General features: G+C 32.5%; 1 protein-coding gene across 6 annotated transcripts in view; it reads left to right on the forward strand.

The window, feature by feature from the left end:
* Window positions 1-18,039, forward strand: part of LOC132940150 (hormone receptor 4-like) — a 79,358-nt gene extending 61,319 nt beyond the window's left edge. For 5 of the 6 annotated variants that reach the window (XM_061007595.1, XM_061007592.1, XM_061007594.1 and 2 more), the window contains 13 exons: window positions 4,896-5,000; window positions 7,387-7,501; window positions 8,344-9,095; window positions 9,278-9,920; window positions 10,757-10,905; window positions 11,029-11,090; window positions 11,716-11,898; window positions 11,996-12,130; window positions 12,733-12,861; window positions 13,938-14,084; window positions 14,185-14,377; window positions 14,472-14,602; window positions 15,456-18,039. In XM_061007595.1, coding sequence (XP_060863578.1) covers window positions 4,901-5,000; window positions 7,387-7,501; window positions 8,344-9,095; window positions 9,278-9,920; window positions 10,757-10,905; window positions 11,029-11,090; window positions 11,716-11,898; window positions 11,996-12,130; window positions 12,733-12,861; window positions 13,938-14,084; window positions 14,185-14,377; window positions 14,472-14,602; window positions 15,456-15,536 — 2,820 coding nt within the window. In that variant the 5' untranslated portion in view covers window positions 4,896-4,900 and the 3' untranslated portion in view covers window positions 15,537-18,039. Of the gene's footprint in view, window positions 1-2,812; window positions 4,689-4,895; window positions 5,001-7,386; window positions 7,502-8,343; window positions 9,096-9,277; window positions 9,921-10,756; window positions 10,906-11,028; window positions 11,091-11,715; window positions 11,899-11,995; window positions 12,131-12,732; window positions 12,862-13,937; window positions 14,085-14,184; window positions 14,378-14,471; window positions 14,603-15,455 lie in introns of those variants that run through there. The other variant, XM_061007591.1, reaches the window with a different exon arrangement.
* Window positions 18,040-27,875: the final 9,836 nt, after the last annotated feature.

A 27,875-nucleotide genomic window follows, 5' to 3' on the forward strand; every position in this document is an offset into this window, starting at 1 on the left:
TTGTTGATGTTCTACAAATGTGCCAGAAAGGCGGTTAAAAAAATGTTTTTTTTTTATGTTATTCCGTTTTAGTAGACCTTGATGGTTGCAACAATATTGTTGATTTTCGATTCGAGTGTCGTGATTGTCAAACGTTTTCAAACGATAACCCATGACTCGAATTTGACGTACCTACAATTTTTTTTTTTTTCAAACCATCTTGTTGAATAGATAGAATAGCGCATGATAGATGCGTAAGCCGGATGCCGGAATTACATCCGGGCCGCGGTAAAACAGTCATCGGAAACATATATGTATAATGCATATAGTTATATTGTATATGTATATCGCATGAGTGCATGAGTACATTATAATGTATCGTAGTGGAGTATATTATTATGTCAATTTTCGTCGGGGAATATATTGTGTTAAAACCGCTGCGAATGTATGTCACAGCAGTTGTTGGCCGAAAAAAGTCCCATGTCTACCGCCGCGCACAGTAGAACTATCTTCCAAGAACCATTCTATTTTCGTACGATCGGCTTTTGGCTTGTGTCGCATTTTTACATTTGATACCGCCGCTGACATTACTTGTAATAGGCACGGAATAAAATAATAATAATATCAGTAACTATATTCGTGGACGTGAACTTGATTGGTGTAGAGAGAGAATTAAAAACAAACGCCGAACAAATAATTGAATAAAAAAACCGCTCAATTCAAAGTTGCGAAAGAACGACAAATAATATTACCGTCGCGTTTTATAGTTACCCACCGACCAAACGATTATATTGGACTACCTACCTATATTACAATATTATTATTATTATTATTATATTTTATTTTTATTGTCATTTCACGTATGATATTTTAATATACATACATTAATATAATACTGTGTTGATCAAATGGAGTCTCCTATCCCCGATTAGTCTAATTTTCTTCCAGTTCGAACATAAAAAAAAATAATTTAAGATTTTAGTCTTTTGTTTTTTTTATAACTTATCAGAATAAAAATAATTTTGATATCAAAAATTATGAATAGTTTTATCAGAATAATGATTACAGATAAAAAAAATTATTATTTAGGTAGGTACTTTATTTTTTTTTATTATAATAATATCATTAATATAATATTGAAAATAAAAGTTATGGGTGGGCGGGGGGAGTGGGTATATTCACTACATCACCACCGCTGTTTGATCATCTTTATAGATACCAATTTGGTAACTCAAACAATATACAGGATGATTACATTTTTAACGTTATACACCCAGCATCTCGAAAAATAGGTACACCTACGAAAATAGTTTATTTATAGAAAAACATTTTTTTTAAGAACATTAGTACTCTTTGAGATGGTGAGTATTTACTATTTAATGTACAAATGAATCACCCTGTAGTAATCAGTATTATAATAATATGATTCAACTATACCTATATATATATTAGGCAAACAATTGATAAGTAGGGCTTGTAAAAAGTCTTATAATATCGTATCAAGTTTATATTTTTAAATTAAAAGAAGTTTAACTAATAATTCCTAATTGAAAAAATGTTAAAAATTAACATTAGCACTCTCTGGCTCCCCCTCCTTTAAGATTCTAATTTCTAATCCCAGTTACATCTATACATACAAACATAAGATATACGTAGGTACTCGGCACACACCAGTAATGGGGTTTGGTAAGGCATTATTCAACGATGATAATAATAATAATCGTGTATAAACGAATCCGGGATTCGACATGACGTCATATGTTAGATATAACGTTTGAAAAACAAATTCGACCTACATATTATAATAATATATCGGTTATTGTGTTTTCTGCGTTGCGTCGCGGCTAATGATCCGACAACACTTGTATAACAACATGATTATAATAGGTACGATATTATACGATGTACACGATGCAATTATACGTAGATTATCAGCATTGCAGCGGACTGCGTGGCGTTATCGTTATTTTTCCTTTTTGTGTGTTTCCTTAAGTCTTAACACAAGGGAAACGCATACGACGATGATAACTTAAGTTAGTAGCTACATACAATAATCTAGATAATTTGCGCGTATATCGCGATACACGCCGACACGCCGTACCTAACTGTACGTAAAGGACGTAATTCGATAGAAGGACGTTCGGACAAAACAAAACCTCCAAGACTCGATACGGTCCGGCGCGTAAAGAATGCCTAGAAATAAAACGTTGGCTGTGTCGTGTACTGTGTACAATCATTATTAAGATCGAGTGTATCACGGCGCGAACCTATATAATATACGATCGTATTTTTAAAGTCCTTTCCTTTTTTGCGTCGGCTGTCACGAAAAGAAATTTCCGAACGCCAACAGGCAACAATACAGAAATTATTATTCTGCGGCCAAAACTAACAGCCCCTTTGTTGTACACGGCACCATACGTTTTCATATTTACACGCACAAACACACACACACACACACACACACACACACATACACACACACACACGCGCGCGCATGCATATAGACAAAAGCCGAAATATCTATCACGCGTCGTTCAGACATTGAAACGTAGGCATTATATTTTTTCCATTTTATTCTTGCCACCGCAGTCCAGCAGTCCTTATAGGGCATAGATATTTATAAATTGGTATATAGCTTGCAATAGTTATTTATTATAATTAGTAGAACATAGATCTCCGATTTTATGTGCATTTTGCATATTATATAGGTTTTATATATTTTATTTTACTCATCAGACCCAACATTTAATTGTATATTATATGCATGTTATATAGAATTCTTTTTTTTGTACAAAGTATATATTTTGGAAAAAATGAATGCGTGTATAAATAGATAGGCTTTATCCTAATTATTTAATCGAGACTTTTAGGGATCACCTTATTCGTATAGGTAGGTACAGCATGTAAATTGTATAAATATGTGATATTATGATATCGTTACGTCGACGGTGAATATTTTGTTATTCCTATAAATGGGTTAGGTTCTTACACTCGTACACGTATACCTGTGAAATATATGTAACCTGCAACGTGTAAGATGAGTGTTACATAAACAAAAAAAAAAACCGAACGAAATTCGCTCGGTCTGGCAATCCGGTTTGGCAAAAGACAACAATAATAATAATCCCAACAGTCCATCTGTTCTTCCTCGGCAGTAAAATCGTTACGCAAAGAAACAAAAAATCGAAGAGATAAAAACACGACAACCAAAAATCGTTCTCACGATTATTTAACCATCATATTTATCGTTGCGAGTCATATTATAATATGCAACCGAAGAAAATATGTTTCGGTAATAGTAAATATTAAATAATAATAACTAAGAACAATGATTTGCCTATCGCATCAAATATTTGTGTGAGAGAAATAAAATAAAATAAAATATCGTTTCATCGCGAGAAGTGCACGAGAGCAATCAAAAATTGAAATGAAAACTACCAAGCTCTTGGAACGCGACCTTTTACAAAATATCGCTAATTCCCTTACCCACTGTAATTTGGGGTGACTTTGGGCCAGACGACCGACACCAGTGTCCGGGTCTGCGCGTGCGCCCACGTTTGTGCACACTTTCGCGCCGTTGACGGTCGGTGGGGAGGAAAATCTAGTACTCGCGCGGGGGATGATGATGTTTGTTTTCCCGGGGGAAGATGAGGTGGAGTATAAGTGAGTATAACACAGTGCGTGTGTTTTGACGATGTTTAAATATACGGCGACGGTGGTGTCGGTAGCGTTGCCGCCGCCGAACGGGTGGGCGAACTCGCACGGCGCTGACCTACTTACCGCGGCGCAGGTTACCGACCTCTTCCCTCTTCGTTTACACCGGCGGCAGCGGAGGCCCCACTTATAACCTTCACGCGATACACAAACAAGCGCTCACACGCACACACACACGCACACGCTCTCAGACCGTCGTCGTTCGCCGACAGTGGCCTCATCTACCATTGGCGGCCGAAAGTCCCACCAGAAAAAAAACCGTTCGTTTTGCATTAAACAGACAGAGATTGCACAAGCCTCCGTCGCGTGTGTACACTCGTTTAATACATAGGTACAAATATTTTTTTCTATTTCGTCTTTCTCGCTTTTCTCCGCCGCCGCCGCCGCCGCCGCAAACAGCGGCTCGATCATTCCCGAACCAATCGTCATCGATTGTACGCCGGTCCCGCTATCGTTGTAGCCGCCGCCGTGACGCAAAATTCCGAAAACTTTGGGCGAAAAAAATTCCCTCGATCGTATTCGTTTCGCGACGCTTAAGAAATGTTTTCGGTTTTGCTAGAAAATATATTTTTAAACCATTCTCGGTGTTAAACAGTCGCGGTGGCTGGGCGTTACCCCGTGTTCGCGGTCGCTGAGAGATAGATGCCGCGTGACGCGGGTGTTGTGCGCTACGGGGCGTGCTCGTGTAGCTCGTGTGCGACAAAAGATTGAAGAGAAAGTGACAGTATTCGCTCGATGACCGAACGCGCCGCACGGTGTCGGTTGTATTCCACATAAACGTTAGATAGGATTTTCTCCCATGTACGACGCCGCCGCACTCTCGTCTACGAGATATTATGATTGAATTTTTTTTACTTTCTGCGACGATGCGACTACAGTAGCAATTATTAACATGTGTTATGGGGCAGATTTTTTTACACTGCGCCGTGTCACGTTTTAAATGATCGGACTTCACGCGCACATATCGACGAATAATATTTTTTACATTAAGCGAGGTAATTGTTTATCGTTTATGTAATATACTAATATATCACATAGGTATATTTTGTGAACAGTTTTTTTTTCCACGTGTTTGTGTGTACAAAAAAAAACATCGCATAGTTCGTAAAAATGTTTCTAACACGATATTATAATTATACAACAAATTAACAGTTTTGTCTTCGCCAAATTTTAATTGCAACGATATATTGTTTGTTGAACAGGAATTATGACCCTAACAAGTACCCCGTGTGACCTGAGTACCATGAGTCTGTTTCAAGACCTGAAACTGAAGAGGCGCAAAATAGATTCAAGGTGCAGCAGTGACGGTAAGATTTTGTATATACATATAATAATAGTATTATGTAGTATTTGTTTGGATAACAATTTTTTAATTTTTACTTTGGTAATTTTGAATAAGTATAAGTTTGTTAGGTTTGTTTTATAGTCAGTTTAAATTAAAAAACTAACTAATTCATTTTGTCAAAAAAATCTCGTACGGATCAGATTAAATTGATTTTTGTTTTGATTTTGCTCTATCGTGATAACTGATAAGTGATAATAGATAGCAATTTAATCTGATTTGCATTAATATCCTGCAGTTCTTACTTCTTATATAAAATACATTTGTCCAACTCTTAAACTAATGAAACGAATAGTGATTATTAAGATATATTAACTAATACTTTGAATATGTACCATAAACCACTAAGCCACTAGTATAATTACTTATTAGAAATAAAAATATAAATATGTACCTATTTCATTACATTTTCTTGTTTATATAATATTTCTATACGCATTTGGTATCAGGTACTATTTATAAGTTTGCTTAATTTAAAAAAATTATTATTATTTTGTATTTGCATACAACCCTTAAAAAGAGTGTAATATTTCCCCACGTCCCCACTCTTTACTCCTTAGACATAAATTGTAAACTTTTGCACGTAACGATAAATTATATATATATTTTTTAAATTTTAACTTCCTATTTTCCCCGTTTTATTGAAATACTTAAATTAATTTCAATTTATGATTTAATGTGGATAAATAGCCTGTTTATTGTTTTCATATAACAAATTATATCTAATGTTAAATTCAGCTGATTTTAAAGTACCTATATGATTCACATGATTTATTATTTATTTATTTATATTTTATTCACTCTATCAATATCTTAGTTTTAGTGATAACTCCTGTATTTAGACGTTTTTTACATATATTATGTTACATATAGCTACAGTGGTCTATGGATAAAATAATAATAAATTATGAACCTAACTAATTGATGTTATTAAAACTAATTCCGTTACTTCACGTTAAATAATATTAATTAACAATTATAGTATTGTTGTATGGACATACACACATACGTATTTAGAAATTATATTTTTAATAAAAACAGAAATATTTATTCAAAACTTAATATTTACCATTGTATTCTTAATCCTGTCTATGTACCATATATATTATAATATTATATATATATTTTATATTATATCATATATATTATATTAAAATATTCATGTATAAAAGCGTCACAACGAGTACCTACTAGTTTTGGTAATTCCTTCATCGTCAAACCGTGACGACACGACGTCTATATATTATATACTTATTAGTTATTAATCGAAGTTGACCCTAGCTACAAGCCGTTGGAACGAAATACTTAACCCAGTGACCGAAACAAATCGACATCCCAGACACGACATTTTTGTTGTTTTGACACTGAACCCGTCCGTATTATGACGATTCTTTACGAGTCACCGTATATTTATTATCGGGGAAGAAAACTTATGTAGTAAATAGTAGCCGAAATAACGCGCATTAGGTATCATAAAATACTACAATACATGGCAATAAATACGTCCAAACCGTCCAGAATAGCTGGACGCCGTCTGGTTTTCATTGTGCCTAAGGTCATGGGAACCTATCTGCAACACAACCCCTAATCACGGGTTTGTCACGGTGGTTTTTTGTGCGGCACGCGGGGTTTTCGCCCACGTGGCCGCACCGGTACGACTCATGGGAACTGACCTGACCCAATTCCGTAATGTCGTTTTTATTTCTTTTCATGTAGGTAATATCAGTATTATTGTATATAATATAATATATATATATATCGGTTACTCTATGAGACTTTTCCCCCCAAGAATCAAACAACCTATATTATCGTATAATTGACCAATAATCGTCGACGACAATAATAACAATATTATTATACAATTTAAAGATACACACCTATTTCCAAAACCAAATGTTTTCGATTTTTTTCCATCAATTTCACACTCTTTGGTCAATAATACCTGTCATTCTCCTGACTTAAGCGAGTATAGGACATATATTATACAGGTACTTATTATATTATTATATACTGACGTTTAAAAATCACATCATTCGGTGGTTCAGCGAAAACATTTCTGTTATTATTGTTACTATATTGTAATTCGCTGTGTGTACGGCCCCCTAAGTGCGTGACCTAATAAGGAGTAGTCGAAACGACTTCGTTTATCTTATCTGTCTTAAACTGCACTAGTGCAGTAGGTACCTATAGCTTAACATTTCTTAGCGGGCCTATATATGTATGCACGTAATTATACGTACAACAATAACGGTATAACGCGTATACATTCATGAAAATAAACATCCTTAAATATGTACTTATTATTAACTATATTAGTTTTAAAAACTTTGTTTGTATTTATGTTTGGACAGGTGAGAGCATAGCGGACACTAGTACTTCATCACCAGACGTCGCTGGCCCGGCGTCCCCATCTAACCGAATGGACAGATCAGTACCGTCGCCTGGACTTATCATATCGATGGATAGGTACGATTTATGGTGACATACCGGGGAGGGTATTAAGGAACTAAGGCGTCAGATCGCGATTTATAAGAGATTTTGCAACCAGCGACAAACATCTCGTTTTTTAAACAAAATCAAGTGATTGTAACTACAGTGATAGCTTCTCGTCTAAATATGTTTTTATTACTATAATATACAGTTGCAAAATCTCTCTGTTTATATATGATGTTTTCAAGAGTATTCGTAACCGTGAACGGTCGACGATGTCTTAAGTGTCGCATGAGACGCAATAGGCGATATATGAACATATTAAGTGGATTCGATTCCAACTGTTTTAAGGAGTTTAATGTAGGCAATTTTCTAAGTGCTTGCGTGTGAATGTGTGTCTGTGACTGTACTGCCCAAGAGATATTGGAATGCTCTGCACCCGTGTCACGCACCCACATTTAACTAATCTGTAATCACTAATCGTCGTCTGATATGTTTTACTAAAAATCATGACGTACTTTTTGCCCATCGTAAACCAAGGTATTCAGTTAAATGTTGAAAACATATTGAAAATTGTTAAGAAGTTTACTTTGAATCAACCACCCAACTTCAATCTGAAGTGAACTTGATAAAACATTTAATTAAATTTGTTTTAGATTTGTTTATCAAATCGATATTCAAATACATCCCAATACAGGAAGGGGTATAATTTTTAGGTGATATACTTGCCTTTATATTGCTCTATCCCATCAACCATAAACGATTAAATAAAAATATCTCGTCTAAACGCCGATCGACTTTACTCAATATTATTTGTGAACGTACTTACTGTTGTACTTACAGTTGTTTTGATTTGTTTCGTTTGTGTGTGTATACAGAATGGCGTCGTCTCCGGAATGCGGCAGCATGACCACGGACAGCGGGCAAGACCCGAATGACGTGGGAGAAGGCGTTAAGGTCAAAGAGGAGATGTTGGACGAACCGCAACCAAAAGATGTGATTGGGACGGGATACGAAAACGGGACGGTGACCGATAACAAGGCGGAACCACCGTCGCCGTCGCCATCACCTTCGGCGGTGGTTACAGCAGCGTTGGCGGCGGCGGCGGCGACGGCAGCAGCGCAACAGGAGCAGCAGCAGCAGAGACGCGAGTCGGTGGTGATGACAAGCCCGTTGAGTTGCGTTGTCAAGTCACCAACAACCCCGCCACCGCCACCATCGTCATCGTCGTTGTCGCCACCCTTGACTTGGACGACGGCGACTGCTCAAACAAATCCACCACCGCTGCGGTGTTACACGCCCTCCTCCGCTGCCAACTCCATGTCGGTGACGCAGCAGTACCAGCAGCGCCGGCAATCCGTCGTCACTTCCGTTTCATCGGCGTTTTGGAACGCGGGCACGCAGACGTCGCCCGCGTCCACTGCGCCGGGTAATGCATCCGTGGCCACCGCCGCCGCAGCGTCCGTGCTGTCCGTGTGTCGCATCAATGGCGTCCGACCTGAGCTCATTGGCGGTGCGGGATTCGCGACCACGGCTGCGGTCGCCACCTGCAACACTGACATGAAACCACCGGCTGCCATACCCCCACGGACTACCCGGTCTGCACCCACCGTCATAATGGGCGAAGCGGGTAAGTCGTTAAAATTTAAAATTCATATAATTATCGTATTAAACGTAGGTACAGGTACCTATATAATTATTTTTAGGAGTAGAATATTTTTTGGGGGACAAAAATGTAGTGCACGAAAGCATATATTATACTCATTAATAATAATAACAGTGTTGTAATTCGAAGATAATTGTGTTTTAAAGGTGGAGTGCGGACTATGATCTGGTCCAGTCCACCCTGCACCGTGGAACAGTCTACGTCACCCGCCAGCACTGGCTGCAGTTCCGTACCATCAACGGTCAGCACGCCGTACTGGTCGTCCGCGGCCACATGGTCGTCCAACACGTCGTCCACATCGTCCCCGTCCCCGTCACCCGCAGCGGTCAGTGAAGAGTCAGCCGCTCATCTACTGTTGAACCTTGGCGTGGCCGCTGGTCATGATGTGGCGTCTGTCATCAGCCACATGCCCGGTCTTAGGCCCATTGGTGGCCAGCTGCAGCAGACGTCAGTGGCCGGTGGTGGAAGTGGTGGTGGTGGCGGTGGTGGCGGCAACGTCACCAGTGGTGGACAGCAGAGCTTTCACGTGCCGCTCAATATGGAACGTTTATGGGCCGGTGACCTGTCACAGCTCCCGGTGGCCGCCACGCATCAGATGCACGCGCTCAACTTGACGGCCAACACGGGACCCGGATGGCCGATGGCTGGTTCCAATGGCGACAATAAGTCTGCGCCTGTCAACGCATACCACCAGATGGAGGAGGCCGACGAACAGGAACAACCCATGGTGTGTATGATCTGTGACGACCGAGCCACGGGTCTCCATTACGGCATTATCACTTGCGAAGGGTACGTATTTAGAATTAAACTCAACAACTGTTTTGTATTTCTCCGGTTTACCAGCATGTAATATTATATGATCTGCATCCAACTTATATTTGCAAAATTTGTTGTAAATACTACGTGGGAGTAAAACCACAAAAATAGTTCGTTGACGAGTTTTTGAGGGCTAGCCGTTATATAACTATAACTTTTAAGGGTTAGTCGAAATGAGAACAGTCATCACAACGCTAATATACGTCTATCTGTAGTGTGGATTTTTAATATAAAAAAAATATATAATGGTTTAGGTGCATTTGAGATTGAGGTAGAATCAAACAGGGTTAAAATGCCACCACATTTTGCGACAATTTATATGAGGGGTCGTTCTGCACGTGCCATTCATTTATCATTATACGCGTGTCCTTTTCAATGACGTCACGTTGCTTTAAAGTCGTATACGACTATCACATAATATATTGATTTCTAAGATTTTAAAGTCCAAATTTCGTCGCTTCAAAATTGGGTTAAAACTTAAAACGCGTATTTTTTCTGGCCTGCGGGAAAAACACACGGCACATCGCAATGTCGCAAATGTAGCCACGGTGCGATGTATATGTATTATACGTAGGTACGTATCGTCGTCGTAGTAACTGTATAACTCTTAACGGTACGCCTCGTCTCCCTCAAGGACGACGACTTTTTTTTACTACAAGGTTATAGTATATTAATGGTATTACGCGCACGTTTCCATTCATCCGAAACATGAGTCGTTAACACTAACATAAAAAAATACAACATTTATCGTATTTATTATTATTTTTTTTATCTGACAAATGTTTAACGTTTTTCTTATTTCCAAATAGATGCAAGGGGTTCTTCAAACGTACCGTCCAAAACCGGAGGATATACACGTGTATAGCTGAAGGCACTTGTGAAATAACAAAAGCTCAAAGAAACAGGTGTCAATACTGCCGGTTTAAAAAATGCATCGGCCAAGGAATGGTGTTGCAGGGTAAGCGAATTGTGTCGAGAGCACTATTTAACTATATTCGTAAAAAGAAAGACATTATTATAGGAAATAATGACGCAAAAATAATATAATAATATTTTATTTTGTCGTGTTTCTATAATATAGCCGTCCGAGAAGATAGAATGCCGGGTGGACGAAATTCTGGCGCTGTATACAACTTGTACAAGGTAATACGCTTATTAGTATTGAGTTGTTTCTGTATGGTTTAGTGTCATGGGGGGGGGGGGGGGGGTTATAGGTATAACGTTTGTGGGTATATATTAATTTTCTGCTTACGCGAGTAGCGACCAACACCAACGGTACAATAATTAATATAATTTAATTATTTTTCCAACGTTTGTTTGTCGTTGTCGTTGTATTTGTAATACACGTTTACGATAATTAATGATAATGTACCATGATTAATGTTCTCAATTAATCAGTTAATATTGTACTTTTAAACTCTATGTTTTCAAAACTATTAAATCTATTAAAAAGACTAAATTTGTTTTTCATAAAATGTATTAATAGTATTCTATTGCCTCTTAAAAATATATCACTGTATAATATATCCTTTTAATACCTATGCCACGTCACTGGTTATTGTAAAAGTACTGATGACAAATTTATTAATATTATTATACATTCATTGTTATTGGTTATTATTTATTAGTGATAATGTTAGTAGGGAATTTAAGTTTAGAAATTTTAATTTTTTCTTAAATGAAAATTTAAGAAATGTTACATTCCTATATTTTATATATTTTTTTACGCTTACTTAAATAACATTATACTAAACCACGTGCGTTATAGGTAAAGTATAAGAAGAAGAGGCCCCCGAAGAACGGACAAGTAAAAATGGAGAAGTCCGTCACATGCACCACGGCCAGTACCATGACCACGATTAAAACAGAAAACCAGGATAACAATTCCTCGTCTATGTCGACCCTGGTCAACGGCACCATATTAAAGACTGCACTAACGAACCCCAGCGAGGTAACTAATACATTTTAAATACTACTCCAAAGTGTCAAATGTATGTGTTTGTATAATAAATAATAATATTTATGTCTATTATCATTTTCCCACACAGGTCGTTTATCTCAGACAGCGACTAGACAACGCTGTCAGTTCGTCGAGGGACCGTACGTTTTCGATCGAAGCTACGGTGAACATGATCAAGAACCTCATGGACTGCGACGAGTTTCAAGATATTGCCACTCTGCGGGTAAATACACGATATATTAAAATTTTGTCGAGAAATGTAAAACTTACGGTACATAGATAGAGGGGTAATTTTAACATTTAGTTATTAAACGGTAACGTAAATAATAATATTATGTCATTACATTAATTTGGAACAATTTAAACTTAAATAAGTAATCATAATAAATTCTTTAACTTTTATATAATTTTCTTTTGAATCGTTTTTGTATAATATTTAATTACTATATACTATTTGTTTTAATATTTTACTAAATGGCTACCTACTAAATAACGAAAAAAATTAACCTTAAAATGTAAATAACTTATTTATTACACTAAAAACGTTTTTTTATTTACATTTTACAATCTGAGCTCATTAAGCAAATAAGATAATGTTTTAATATATAGTATATAAGTGAAAACTTTAAGGGTTATATTCCAATTCTTGTGCTGCAGAATACTATACCTATATTAGGTACTTTATAACATATTGCGTATTCATGTGTACACATCGAAAACGAAATCGGTCTCTATTAGTAGTAATTAGTAAATCATATAGTATTGTTATTTTGTTGTTCAGTATTATACACATTATAATATTATTGTATCGTGTTTTGTTTATAGAACATGGAGGACTTACTCGAACACAATTCTGATCTGTCAGCCAAACTGATGCAGATCGGAGATTCGATCGTGTACAAACTGGTGCAGTGGACCAAGCGTCTTCCGTTTTACCTCGAATTGCCAGTCGAAGTAAGTCCAGTTAACTACCATGAACTTAGGTGTAAAAAACTATTCTATGATTCAAGTTTATAGGGATAACATATAAAAAAAAATTTATAAATGTCAATAAATATACTTTTATTAAATAATTCAATACCTACCGCTACAACTATGGTCAATATACTCAATACAACGATACCTATTATAATATTATAAAAAACATTTTAAATACACTAATACAAGTTGGTACACAACTAATACAATTTTGTTGTGTAACGTATAGTACGTTTACGAATTATTATTCTATTATACGGTATATTTTACAGGTAAAGTGTTCAATTCAGACATTTCGTATTATATCTAGGTCCAAGTATTTTTGCCCAAAGTAAAAAATATTTAGATTTTACCTATTTAGCATAATTGCATACATTAAAATTATTATATTATTATATTAACAATATAGTTATTTCATGAGACGACGAATAGCATGATTTACAATTACATACAATTAAAATAATTAAATAGGTACATATTTTCTTCTCTTGGCATTTGGTATAGTATGATTATTAATTATATATACTTATAGGGAAAATTCAATATCGACACGAGTTAAATTAAATATACTACTATTTGTTACCTAAACTTATAAGTTATAAGTTATAACTAAAATTCTTGGAAAGCAGTGGCACCGAACACTATATCCAGCCAGATCAATTGAACAGAAAAAAAATCGAGGCGTGTATATGTAGCCATGTAGGAATAATTAACTTTAGGCTCAATCGCTATGTAAAACTGTCAAATCATTTTGATACACCCTGCTATAAATTATAATATACATAGGAGAAAATAGTGTTTGAAATTAGGGGGGGGGGTGTATAGCTCCGGTCTATACTTGATAGTTGATACTCTTATGATGCTTTTAAATTATAGTATTATAGTAGTGAAATCATTAGTTTTTGGGGGGGTTATAGAAATTCTAGGGTAGGGCTCCCCCCGCTCACTATTTGCGCCTATGATAATACATAAACGGTGAACTGGTGAGGGCATGAGGCATGCCGCCTTAACGTATTTTGATTACAATGACTTATACAGATTACATTTCACAGGTGCATACGAGACTTTTGACACACAAGTGGCATGAACTGCTGGTGTTGACCACCTCGGCATATCAAGCGATACACGGCCCCCAGAAGATATGGAACTCCACCAACATGAACGGTGACCGGAACGAGGATTCCGAATTCCACCAAGAGGTACGGACATTTGACGATGCGATATAACGACAATCCATACTTTTCACGCGTATACCTACTTATTATTACATATTTCATATTAAACCGGGATTGTCCACAGGTGTTTCAAAATCTGTGTATATTGCAAAACTGCCTGTCCTCGATGATGGGCAAACCCATAACGATGGACCAGCTCCGGCAAGATGTTGGCGTAATGGTGGAGAAGATCACACACGTCACCCTCATGTTTAGGAGGGTAAAGCTGCGAATGGAAGAGTACGTGTGCTTGAAAGTCATAATCATGTTGACACAGAGTAAGTACATTAAATATTACCGCGAGTATTGGCAATCCAGAAAGGAATCTTATAATAATTGTTGTTATTTTCACTTCTTCTTCTTCTTCTACAGATAATGGTAATACCACTAGTGAGCTGGAAACCATCCAAGAGAGATATACGTCTTGCCTGAAGACTTATGTCGAACACACTTTTCCCATGCAACCCAACAGGTTGCAAGATCTCCTTCAACGACTGCCAGAGGTAAAGTATATACTATAATATATTACACTCTTGCAATGTAACGACCGTGTTCTTAAATCGAGTATAGGTACTTTCTGGCCTTATTCTAAGGAAATATATCAAAATGTCAATTGTCATTAGGTTATGGGTGATTAGAATAAAATAATCGTTAAATGTTGTAAAGAATATTTTGAAAATGTATATGAAAAGCTTACCGAATATTCTTTTGGTCAATATATTTAAGTAATACTCAAATAATTAAATGTTACAAAAAAAGTTAGTTAATTTATACCTAGGTAGGTAATACAATACAATATATTATTATATACATTTTTAAATAAGCTATTGTTACACTTTAGTAGCTAACATTATTTGTTTGAAATGTTCATCCGTCATCCGCACCTACCTATAACTTAATTAATGATTCTACAAAATTAAAATTTTTACAGTCATAAAATATAACACGTCATTACCATGACAATTTTATGTTAAATTAAAATTTGAAAATTGAACCACCAGAAAATAAAAACTAAGTATTCAATACTATTCAAACACTTTATGACACTACATATATTTATTTCAATTCCAATACATTCTCGTATACCCATCCCACAATAATATAAAAATTATATTATTATACTTATATAATTGATTTTAAAATGTACCTACATCACTTACTACTTACTCACCAGCTATCTACAGAGTATCAGTCATCAATATCCTTCTTTGGACAGTAATGTAAAATCCTTAGAACAAGGCCTGCGTGTACTTTTTACTCTTCACCACCATAAAAAAATATAAATACTGTCGCGTGTGATTGACATTTAATCGCTTTATTGAATTCATTTACGTAACAATTTTTTCCCCCTTACAGATTCAGTCAGCTGCTTCGCTCTTGTTAGAGTCAAAAATGTTTTATGTGCCTTTCCTCTTGAACTCCACGATCAGAAGTTAGTGCATACATTATTATGCACGGAGGATAGCTACTGATCATCATTATTATAATAGAATAGAACCAGTTACCAAAATAATAACTATATATGTACCTAATATATGAAAGTGAAAACGAAGAAGAAATGGAAACGACTAGAATTTGTCACCCTCGCGCGCATGCGTGTGTGAATGCTACCGTACCTATATATAGTTAGTACGTATTCATTTTGTAGGTAAATTGTGCATTGTTAATTGTTATATTATTATGTGAACCAGAGGAGATTCTTATATTAGGAATATTTTTTTTAAGTTTTTCTTGTTTTTTTTTTTATGTATTACTAATACGTTTCATTTTGTAACTCTTGAGTTTTTCCTTTACGATTTGGGAGTTATTTAATCGTTGAATCCAGCTATATGAAAGTATCTATAATGTTAACATAATGTTAGTATAATAATATAATGTCCGTGAAAATTTGCCCCACGTCTGTATAAACTACGTATATAAATATATATATATATATATATATATATATTATTTTAAGATAGTATAATTATTACGATACGAGAAAAGTTTTTGAAAGAGATTATAATAATAATAATAATATATGATGATGATGATGATGATATAGGTATACGCGTGTGGGTTACCTTTGTATTATTATTTATTATTAATTAGACTTAATTGTAGCAGTAATGTTATATTGTATTTTGAGTGTATAAACTGGCGCGTACGGTACCTAAATCATATTACATATATGTGTATATATATATATATATATATATATATATATATATATTAAATACGATAGTAGGTATGTTTTGTTTAAATGATGTAGGCTGATTGCTGAATTATATTATCTTCTCTGTCTGTGTTTCTCTACATCTCCATCCCCCATATGTCTCTGTCTCTCTTTCTGAGTATTTCTATACTCTCCTCCTTACCTTGTTCCAGTGGCGCTAGGCAAAACGTAATGGGCACCGTCATTGTATTCATACTGAATATTGACAACACACACACACACACACACACACACACACATAATATACTCGAGATGGCTATAAATTATTTTGGTATTTCTGACAACTTTGTGATTTCTTATTAATATGTAATTAAAATAATTTTTATAGTAAAAATATAGTTTGACTTACATAATTTTCATTCGTCGCGTAATATGTATAAATATATATTACTTTCGTACCTATATTATTTTTTAAAAAATAAGTGAATACTTAATTTTTTTAATCGACACACTGCCAGTATATAAATAACAATTTTGCATTATACTACTTTTATATTTTCATAAAAAAAAAATAAGTAAAAAAAATAAAACGTGAAAACTATATTTTTATACATTCTTCGTATAAACGAAGAATTAATTTTAATATATTAAAATAATAGTAATGTAAAATTTAAGTTAAATTAAAAAATTGAATTTCGTTAAATGTCTGTCTATATACATATTAACATATGTAATATGTATATGCATTTTTCGATACCATCTCAAAGGATGGTAGGTACCCATTTAAATGTAATACTTAGGTTTTTTATTAATAAAATCTAAATGCGCTTTGATCGCAACCGTATCGGTTGGATTGTTTTCAAATACCACCCTATTCCTCGAGCAATTTCTAGGTTACCTATACATACAAAACAATATGATATGATATATTTACCTCAAATAGATAACCTATTTAATATTCACGATTATAGATATATATACCTAACCGTTTAGGTAGCTACACTACACAAAACTACATGTTTAGATTTAAATCTATTGCTGAGTAGGTAGTCAAACATTAAAGTTACCAATTTATTGAAATATAATAAAAACGACTCCTAAACTAAACAAAAAGAGATATTATTATAAATAATAAAATATAATATACCTACGGACTAAAAGCTACGTAGGCTAAGGTGCATTATAAAAAAATAACACGAATATTAGGCTCGAAAAACATAATGTTGAAAATAGGTACACACATATTATAATATAATATATGTTACAAACATGTTCCTTTAGTTTAACTGATAAGAAAATTATTGTAAATTATGTCCAATGTATTTTTTTTTTTTTTTGATAGGAGTAATATGATATTGGGGATAGGTATTATTATCTTGTTTAACCTTTTTTTTTTTTGTTAATTTGTAACCATTATTTTCTTGATCGTTATAAATTGTGTTCCAACATTACTAACGTTGTACTTGAAAACTAGATTTTGTAAAATGTTTAAATGTTTATTATTTGTGTAAAAGAAAAAATATTTATAATACTATAATATATATATATAATAATAATATTATATTATGTAAACACTGACTGTTTTATCCGTGAAAATCGGTGCCTTTGCGCTTGTTTTTGTTTTTTTTAAATCATATTGTAACAGAATCTGTCGTTTTAATAAAAAATTTATAATATAATATGTTTTATAGAAATGTAGGCTATAAAAATAATTTTAAAAAAAAATGATCTATCGAAGCAATAAAAGTAGTAAATTTAAAAAAAAATTAAATAACTGAATCAAAAGACTTGTTTTATTATACCTATATATTAAAATAATCATTTTTTCAATTTTATACGAATACTATTGTACAATTTTTATTTTAACATTTTTACGTACACAACAATTTAATTCTCTTATCGATGGTTGTTTAAAATTTAATTTTAACCGATCAATAATATAATGTAATATTTATATCGGTTCCGTTCGATTTTTTTCGGACGTCTGGAACATAAAAAGTGATACAGAATGTTTTTAATTTGGATAAAATTTTTTTAGTTTTAATTAGTAAATTTCACACGGTGGATGATTTCTTATGATAGGTTGAAAAAATAAAGTTAGAAACACTCTACAGCTTGTCTCTCAGGCCTGTTATTGTTCAAACCATCTATGTAATGTTCACACAACCTTATTATATTCCATCGGTGTAATTTATTGTAGCTTATAATCAATTTTTTAACGTACTTTCATACTGCAATTTAATTTAATACAATTTTTTTTTGTATTTATGTAACGATGATTTTAATTTTAAACACCCAAAATGACTGTAAAACGTTCTGAAACACTTAACAATAATCGCGTGTAAATATATCTTTTTCTTATGGAATTTTAAGTAATTCATGACACATAAAAGACAATTTTATACGTTTCTTATTTTTTTTTAAAAACAACGATTTTCTAACAGAAAACAATTAATATAATATTTAATTAAAAAATTAAAACATAATTGTGATAACTATTTGAACATCAAATGAGCTCAATTGTTTTCCTTTTTTTTCTAGATAAACGTGAATTTCTCAAAAATATTTTGCTTTTAATTTTACTTTAATATTACATAATATTCACTGCATATATACATATTATAATATGGTAGTATATATATATGTGTGTATTTTTATTATTATCATTTTTTATTAAAATTTTTTTTAATGTGAGTCGTCATTTTTCTATATAAATACGCATATTATAGCCTACATGACTTAAAACAATACGCTAGGAAATTATTTATATTTTGTACATAAATTTATATTTTAATTATTACAATATTTTATTTTGTAAATAAAAAACGTTCAGTCAGTATTTGTACAAAATCTATAGACATTCACTTTATACCTACTACTATAGTGTAATATTTTGATTTTTGATACGTTTCAAGTAAAAGATTATTACATATTATTAGCTAGGGTATTAAATTAATTGATTAAACATGCTGATTAAGTTTTGAAAGATAAACATAATTATAATATATATTTGATGTTGTTTGTTTTATTTCTTTTTAAATGTCGATACTAGTGTAATATTGCATTTTGTTTGTTTGTTTTTATTTTAATTTTGTTTTTAATATTATTATTATTATTATTATTATTATTAGCCTATTTAAAATCTATGATTGGAAAAGAGAAAAAAAACTTTATTTTTTCTTCTGCAAAGCAAAATGAAAAAACATCTTATCCTGTATGATATCTTACATATAAAGCCTACCTATTTGTTTTATAAACTAGACAGGTAATTTGGTAAATAAATAATAAAAAAAAATAACAATATTGTTTCTGTTTAATGTTTTATTATTTATAACTCTATGATACCTATATTATAGATATCGAATCGTTGTATCGTTTTTCATATAAACGCACTTATATCATTTATAATATATAGCCATACCTGCAGGTAGGTAGGTACTGTAATTGTGTAGTATGTGTCATTGTACGCAGTGCTCAAATTGGGAACTATTAAGTAGAAGAACTAGGTCCAACGATTTAAAAACTGCGTTTCAAGTGTAAAATTATTTAACACAGACCCATGGCAGGCTTTGCTTGCCCCCACATCACATCCCCACCTTTCCTAAATTTGGAATACTACATTTCAGCTTGGTTATAGCATTTGAACTTCATTATATTCCAAATACAATATTATATGTAGATTGTAGGTACCTAACTATGTAACTATAGTAGGTAAGTGAATATGAATTTATATTCACCTTATTTTTCGAAATTTTTCCCAATTACATGTTATATATTCAGTTACTTACTACTAAAAATACAACCTAACCTAACTAACATGTTTTAGTAGGAAATAAAAACAAAATTATAATTATTAGTGATAATATCTTAATTCATGGTTCAGATGATCAGATGCATATGTCAATATATTTTTTTTATTAATTGGTAAAGGCTTCAACAACATAGGTTTTTAGCCTGCATTACCTTAATATTGAAATATAAATATATGGATGTACATTAGAACTCAATACTAGTATTGATAAGTTATTTACAATAATTTATGTTTAAGGTTTAATTTATGATTGAGGAAAATAGCTCTGATTGCAACAATGTTCCCTTCATTGAGGGCTTGGTGGAGTGTGGTAGAGTTGTTGAGGATCTTGCGGGCTTCGGCGTGTTTGGAGCAGTTGATGACTATGTGTTCTATCGTTAAAGTTACATAACAAGTGTCACATGTCAATATTGTCAACACTAGTCCACACATATTTGAAAATACAATAGTTTATTGTACATATCTGTGGTGTATGAGGTAAGACACAAATAAAAAGGTTTGGAATATCAAAAACGAGTGTAAGTTTAAGTGTAACGGGTGTATAGCGAGAATATGAACAGACGAGCCCCTCAGACTACGGTTTAGCCCCCCCCCCCAAAAAAAAAAAAATATCCTTTATTGATTTAGATGTAAATCTTTTATGGGTTTTTGTGGGTTATTTTAATTTAATGGTTTTGTTAGATGGGCTGTAGCCTCCCAGAACTTTAACCTTAGTTGCGCATATGTCACCAGTAGTGGATTTAGAATTTTCTCAAGGGGGGAGAGATAGAACTTTTTTTTTATGTACTGTATATAATATATTTATACACCTCGGCTGGTATACACTATATCTATTATTTTAGATTTAAGATTTTTTTTATAAAACAAAATTAAATTTCTTTGACGACCGTGGCATGCCATCTTTTTTTTAGTTCAATGTTGGGGACACGACCCTCATGTGGCCTGCAGTAGATCCATCACTGATCATCACTAGCTGGTGTGGTTAACTCGTCAGGGCTTGTCGTCTGCTGGAGAGCGTCACTCGTCTATCGTGTAGTTGAGGGACACACGACTGTGGTTATCGGATCGTTGATGAGTAACGTCAGTCCACCAAACAGGTCTTTTGGGTCCTGCAGGTTGTGGCACACTTTCAAGTCACCGACCGGGGCTCGATGCTCGACGACGCCGGCACCATCTTCTGTAATCTATATCATTAGCAGCTGCAGAAATGGGCCCGACGGAGCCCGGGGCCAATCACTGGAAAAATGTATCTGGGACACCTGCAGCATACATGATATATGTTGTATGTTGGACCGCGGTGGAATCGGCTGGAACGACAAAGCATTTATTCATTCCGAGCTGCAATGGAACACTGGTCGAATTCGTTTATTGCCCGCAAGCCATGGGTTATTCTTATTTCATTGACACTGGGCGCAATTAAATGAATGATATATTAATATTTAATACACTACTACAGTTAATTAAACAATAATTGTTAAAATGTATAGTCATGTATATAAATATACCTTGTAGTTTTCTACATAATATCTCCATGAAAATACTCAATTACTGAATTACCTCTGGGGCGTCATTTTTTTTTTTTTTTTTGGGGGGGGTGGGTGCAACTGTGCAAGATGTACATTTGCACCAACTTTTTTTTAAAACTCCTTCTTTGGCCTGCCAACAATAAATATAAGCGCCGATATACCTAAGTGTTTTTATTATATATAGGTACTTTATATTTTTTCAGTATTAAAAAAAAAAGTGTATTGTACTAATGTTTAATTTCCAAGAATGTGGTTTTGTGATCCCACAATATTATAATTGATAAAATTATAACACGAACATTGTGAAGAAGGCTACCCATAAAATAAATTTCTTGTTTTATAAAGCTAGCTATATTAAATATATTGAGTATGCAGGGAGAAAAAATGTGTAAGTTAGTTTCGGTTAGGTATTTTATTATAAAGGTGTTTTATACCCATACATTTATTTACCAAGTGTAAATACCACTGTGCACTGGTATCCACAATATAAAATAAATACATTAAAAGTACCTACACATAGTTCGTCAAAAATAGTAACATTATTGTGATATTTTCATACTAATATTAGTGATATATTAAATAAATTATACAAATAATCTACAGTTTTTGTCACCACTTAAACTGTCTGTGTACTTCTATTTGATATTTTAATATTAAAAAATAATTTTTCACAAAATCAGTTTTGATTAGATCGATTTTGGATTTAAGTATATTATAACTTTAAAAAAAATTACCATGGGTACATGAAATTTTCAGTGAATATTAATTATATTAGCATTTTCTTACATCATACAATTTTCAAAATATTTTAACTCATGTTGAGCTATTTTTAGGCAAATTAAATTTTCGATTCGTATTAGTTTTTAGATAAGAAAAATTAAGGAAAAACAGGAATTTTTACGCAAAATCTGTTTACGAGAAAATCGATTTTGGTTTTTGGTGCAACTCTAAAACAAATGTCCATAGGTATATGAAATTTTGACTGAATGTTTATATTAGCATTTTCTATACTCCATAACATTTTACAAATATTTTGACTTATTTTGAGCTGTTTACGGACATTTTCAGTTTCCAATTTTTTTAGTTTTTTTTTTTCTATAAATATCAATAAAGTTTAATCTGTTGGGTAAAAAAAGCTTGAAAATTTAATAGAAGGCTCTTAGGTTATTGTTTCAAAGGCAGATGAAAAAAATTAAAAATCCTTAGTCATAGTTTTTATTCATAAGCATTTAAAGTTCAAATCTTGAAACGAAAAAATCACGAAAATTAGCAAATTATTTTGAGTTGAGAATTTATAATAATTTTCTATTTAAATCTAAGATTTGAAAATGTAATACAAGATTATCCATAAGTTTGCTACCTTTATCAAAAAAAAAAAAAATGTCTACAAGAAAGTCAAATTAAATTTTTATAAGCGTTTGAAATTCATATTTTTACAACATTTGATATTCACTCATGTAACGATTTTCTTATTTTGTTGTAATTAAAAAACGTATGACTGTAAATACTTGAAAATTTCATTGAATGTTTGTATTAGCATTTTCTATACACGATACAATTTTGAAAATATTTTGACTCTTTTTGAGCTGTTTATGGACATTGTCAGTTTTCAATTTTTTTAGTTTTTTTTTTCTATAAATATCAATAAAATTTTATTTGTTGGGTAAAAAAGCGTGAAAATTTAATATAAGGCTCCTGATATATCATTCTAATAGCAGTTGAAAAAAATTAAAAATACATTTCATAATTTTTTTTTATAAGCATTTAAAGTTCAAATTTTGACAAAATTTATCAAATTTATAATTTAATAATTATTTTGTAGTTAAAAATTTATAAAATGTTCAACTTTTATAGCTAAGGATTGAAAATTGAAAACAAGGCTCTTAGGCTTCGCGTAAATAGGTTATATATAAATTACTTTTTTCACAATAATATCATCAAATATACTTGGTAATATCATAGACTGACTGACCGTTTTCGCTCAGAATCGTTTTTCTTATACAATAATATCATATAATTGAATTCAAATTTAACACCATCCATTACAGTGACCCACTTGTAACCTACTGTACAGCAGAGCGACATCCACTTACCCACCTTTTTTCAAATTAATGTCGTTAAAAAATATAATACTAAGTATCACTTATAAGTGGTTGAAAATCGAAATTAAAAAAATAATTGAGCATAATACATTTTTATGAGTGTCTAAGGTTCGAATTTTGTCAAAATTAGTAATAATCACGAAAATTTGCGAACCATTTTGTGTTAAAAATTCATAAAGAATTTTTTTTTTATATCTAAGATTTGAAAATTCAATACAAGATTCCTCATACATTGTTCAGGAATCAGCGTTCATAAAAAAAAAAAACCAGCCAAGTGTGAGTCAGACTCGCGCACGAAGGGTTCCGTACCATCATCGATAAACATGTTGGCAACACTGCTTATATTATATATTCTATGATTTTTAGTATTTGTTGTTATATCGGCCATAGAAATACATAATCTGTGAAAATTTCAACTTTCTAACTTTCATGGTTCTTGAGATACAGCCTGGTGACAGACGGACGGACGCCTTAGTAATAGTGTCCTAACCGTACTGTAAAAAAATGACTACTGGAGACATTACGGACATTTTCAGTTTCCAATTTTTTTAGTTTTTTTTTTTTCTATAAATATCAATAAAGTTTTATCTGTTAGGTAAAAAAGCTTGAAAATTTAACAGAAGGCTCCTAGGTTATTGTTTCAAAGGCAGATGAAAAAAAATTAAAAATCCTTATTCACAGTTTTTATTCATAAGCATTTAAAGTTCAAATCTTAAAACGGAAAAATCACGAAAATTAGCAAATTATTTTGAGTTGAGAATTCATAATAATTTTCTATTTAAATCTAAAATTTGAAAATGTAATAAAAGATTATCCATAAGTTTGTCTACCTTTATCAAAAAAAAAAAAAAATGTCTACAAGAAAGTCAAATTAAATTTGTATGAGCGTTTGAACTTTTCTGCATGTTCACTTGATTTCTCATATATGCAGCGATTTTTATTTTGTTGTAATTCAAAAACGAATAACCGCAAATACTTGAAATGTTGACTCATTTTGAGCTGTTAACGGAAATTTTCAATTTACAATCTTTTTAGTTTTTTTTTTTTCTATAAATGTCAAGAAAATGTTATACTAATGTCTAATAGTAAAATAAATTACTTTAATCACTATAAATCATAAAATATACCTATTTATAGTAATATTATAGGATGACAGACCCTCTTCGCTCAGAATCGTTTTTCGTATCGGTATAGTGGTTTTATACCGTTGAATTCAAATTTAACACATCCATTACAGTGAATCTCTAGAGTCTAGACACCTAATATACAACAGAGCGTTACCCACTTTGTTAATGTTTTTGTAAGTTATTTTATTTTTCCGTATAAAATTATATAACATTTTGATGCAAAATCCTTCACCTCCTTTCAGACAACTATTTTTTAAATAATAATTGTATAGTAAACTATGCAACTGAGGAGGAAGTAATATTATCATGATTTCCATTTCAGTTGCAATGCCACACGGAGAAAAAAAGGTTCCCCCAAAGCCCAAAACTAATTTCAATATAAATTCATCTGGCCGAAATATTTAGTGTTACTTGAAATTGCGATCACACTGTATACCTAACATGTAGTTAAAAAGAATCTCAGTCTGTATATTATACATATGAAAATGTTAAAGCCCATTCCGTGACGATTATATTTTAGTCATTCAAGTTTTAATACCTATGTCATCAGCTTGAAGCACAAGTGATTAAACGCATCGACCTCCGTTCCCACTTTCATCCAGGCAATCCAGCTGTAGACGGATATATTAATAATAATATTATACTTACGCTTTACAGTAGGTACCTAATATTCTGTGCTCTTAAAAATACTATTTCAATGACGAATTTGTGTCAGCTTGGAGGAGAATAGGAACTACTGATGTATGTATTATTGTAGTACCTATATGTATTATGTATAATATAATATATATTAATTATATTATATAGTGGGTTGATCGTTTTAAGTAGATATATAGAAGACACGACTACTTAAATGCGACGACCTTCGTCCGCTGCGTAAGTAATAAACTGTTCAATATTACAACAACAACAAACAACAGTCAATATCTACCAAAATAGTTTTTTTAAACGATTTATAAGTAATATTATGTAGGTGGTATAGTTACCGTAATATACCGGCTAACCAGTTGTAGCTGGTACCGACAACCGGGTAACAAAAAACTGCAACACTATCATTAATAATTTATATAATAATTTCAAACGTAGGTATTACACGATGATCAGCTGTCACAATAAAATATAATATAATGCATAATAGGAAGCCTGCGTCATATTATTGTTATTTGGGTCATGGGCACCAAGTTTAGTGGGTGCAACAATTTACATCTCAGTGACTCAGTCCTATTATATCGCCTCATTTAAATGTCCTACCCTTTTTCTGCAGGGTTTGATAAAATAATTCAATGTAGGTATAAGTTATATCTATAATACTAATGATAATTTGAACGATTGACTATTATACCAATAACCTATATTATGGATTAATTTCCCTGAAACATATCAGTTTTCAGCATTAATAGTTAATTTTTATAAATTATAATTCACGTGTTTATACTAATTAATGTAGACTATATTATAGAGTCTTATATTAACTTTTAATTAAGACGTGCGGCATACACATTTAAACAATAAATAAATAAATAATAGTTTCCCATATAATAAAAAGTATTTATTTTAAATATTTTATCGGACTATAAAAAAACTCGATTTTGCCATTTTCTATGTAAGCCGTAAGCTATGTAGGTAGGTATGTAAAATATAAATGGAATAACAAAAATTAAAAAATTCTTTTAAGTTTTTTTCAGAAATCCACCGATTATCATTATTTAGTAATATTATTACGCTGAATCATAGGCGTAGAATGGGAGAGTCTATAGCACCCTTGAAATTTTGTTTAACCCCCCATGCCCTTACATATTTTTAGTTTCATTTTTAGAATATATGTTGAGTACCAGAAATATAATAGAGCCCCCCTATATAAATTCGTCATGCTACGCCTATATGTGCTAATATATAACTAAGTACCTAGGTATGAATACAAAATAATGACTTTAAAAATATTTAAATGTGTACTATAGTTGCATTTGGTAATCATCTCGTTAAATAAGTCACGGTAATTTAAATAATAAATCAATTATTTTGGTTCCTAGTATCCCTACCTACTTCCTATACAGACATACAGTTATGTAGAATGTAGATACTGAGTGATGGAGCTATGAATTTAGTACCTATATGATTTACAATATATATTAATATTTTTTTGTTTCACTTTTTGACACTTTTAGCAGCAGAAAATATTTCAATCTTCACCTTTAAGAATGGTTTTAGCCTTTTGGTCAACATTTTTATCTTTTTTAATAATTAGGAACGTAAAGTATTGGGAAAATTAGAATTTTTAATTTAAATTTAAAATGCAACAGCCTTTTTGGAAAAAATGTTTCATGTCTAGAAATGATTATACAAATATTTAAATCTCATTATGGTTATTTGTTTTTGAATTTCAACAAAAAAACCAAATCGATTTTGTCAAAATGTCTTGCGTAAATAATCCTAACAATTATTATATTACCTAGCATTTTTCTATAGTTTTTCTACTTTTGCCTCCAAAGCGCAAACTATAAATCTTATTTGCTTCCATAAACCCTTTATATTCTACCCTATTGAATTTACCATGAAGTTTACCAAATTGCGTCTGATGAGTGATGACCCTCTTCTAAAAGAAATAATGCTAAATATTCAATTTCAGGTTAGACAACTTACTATAAATTAAAATAATATTTATATAGTATAATTTCTTTAATTTGATAATAAATTTAAGCCCGGTTAAGACCCTCAGGGGCCCAAAGGCTAATACATTGGTGTGGCCCCAAAGGACCCAATTAATGAAAAAATGGCCATGTGCCCTCCTCACTTACCATGCCCTTGGTGTTCAACATAGTAAGCGGGTGACGGGCCCCAACGCCTGTTATTTCAAACAAGAAAAAAAATAATATTCTCTTGGAACTATAAAAAGTACAAATTACTACTCAATGTAATTTTAAGCCGAGAAGACTATGGGCCCTTTACATACGCGGGCCCCTGCCCCCCCCCCCCTTATCCAGGATTGGTGATAATGTAAATCGTTATGCGACTGCTTATGCGATAATATTACTGCTCCGATTACTACGAAGTAAAC

The sequence above is a fragment of the Metopolophium dirhodum genome, chromosome 3 (assembly GCF_019925205.1).
Source record: "Metopolophium dirhodum isolate CAU chromosome 3, ASM1992520v1, whole genome shotgun sequence".
Taxonomy (NCBI): Eukaryota; Metazoa; Arthropoda; class Insecta; order Hemiptera; family Aphididae; genus Metopolophium; species Metopolophium dirhodum.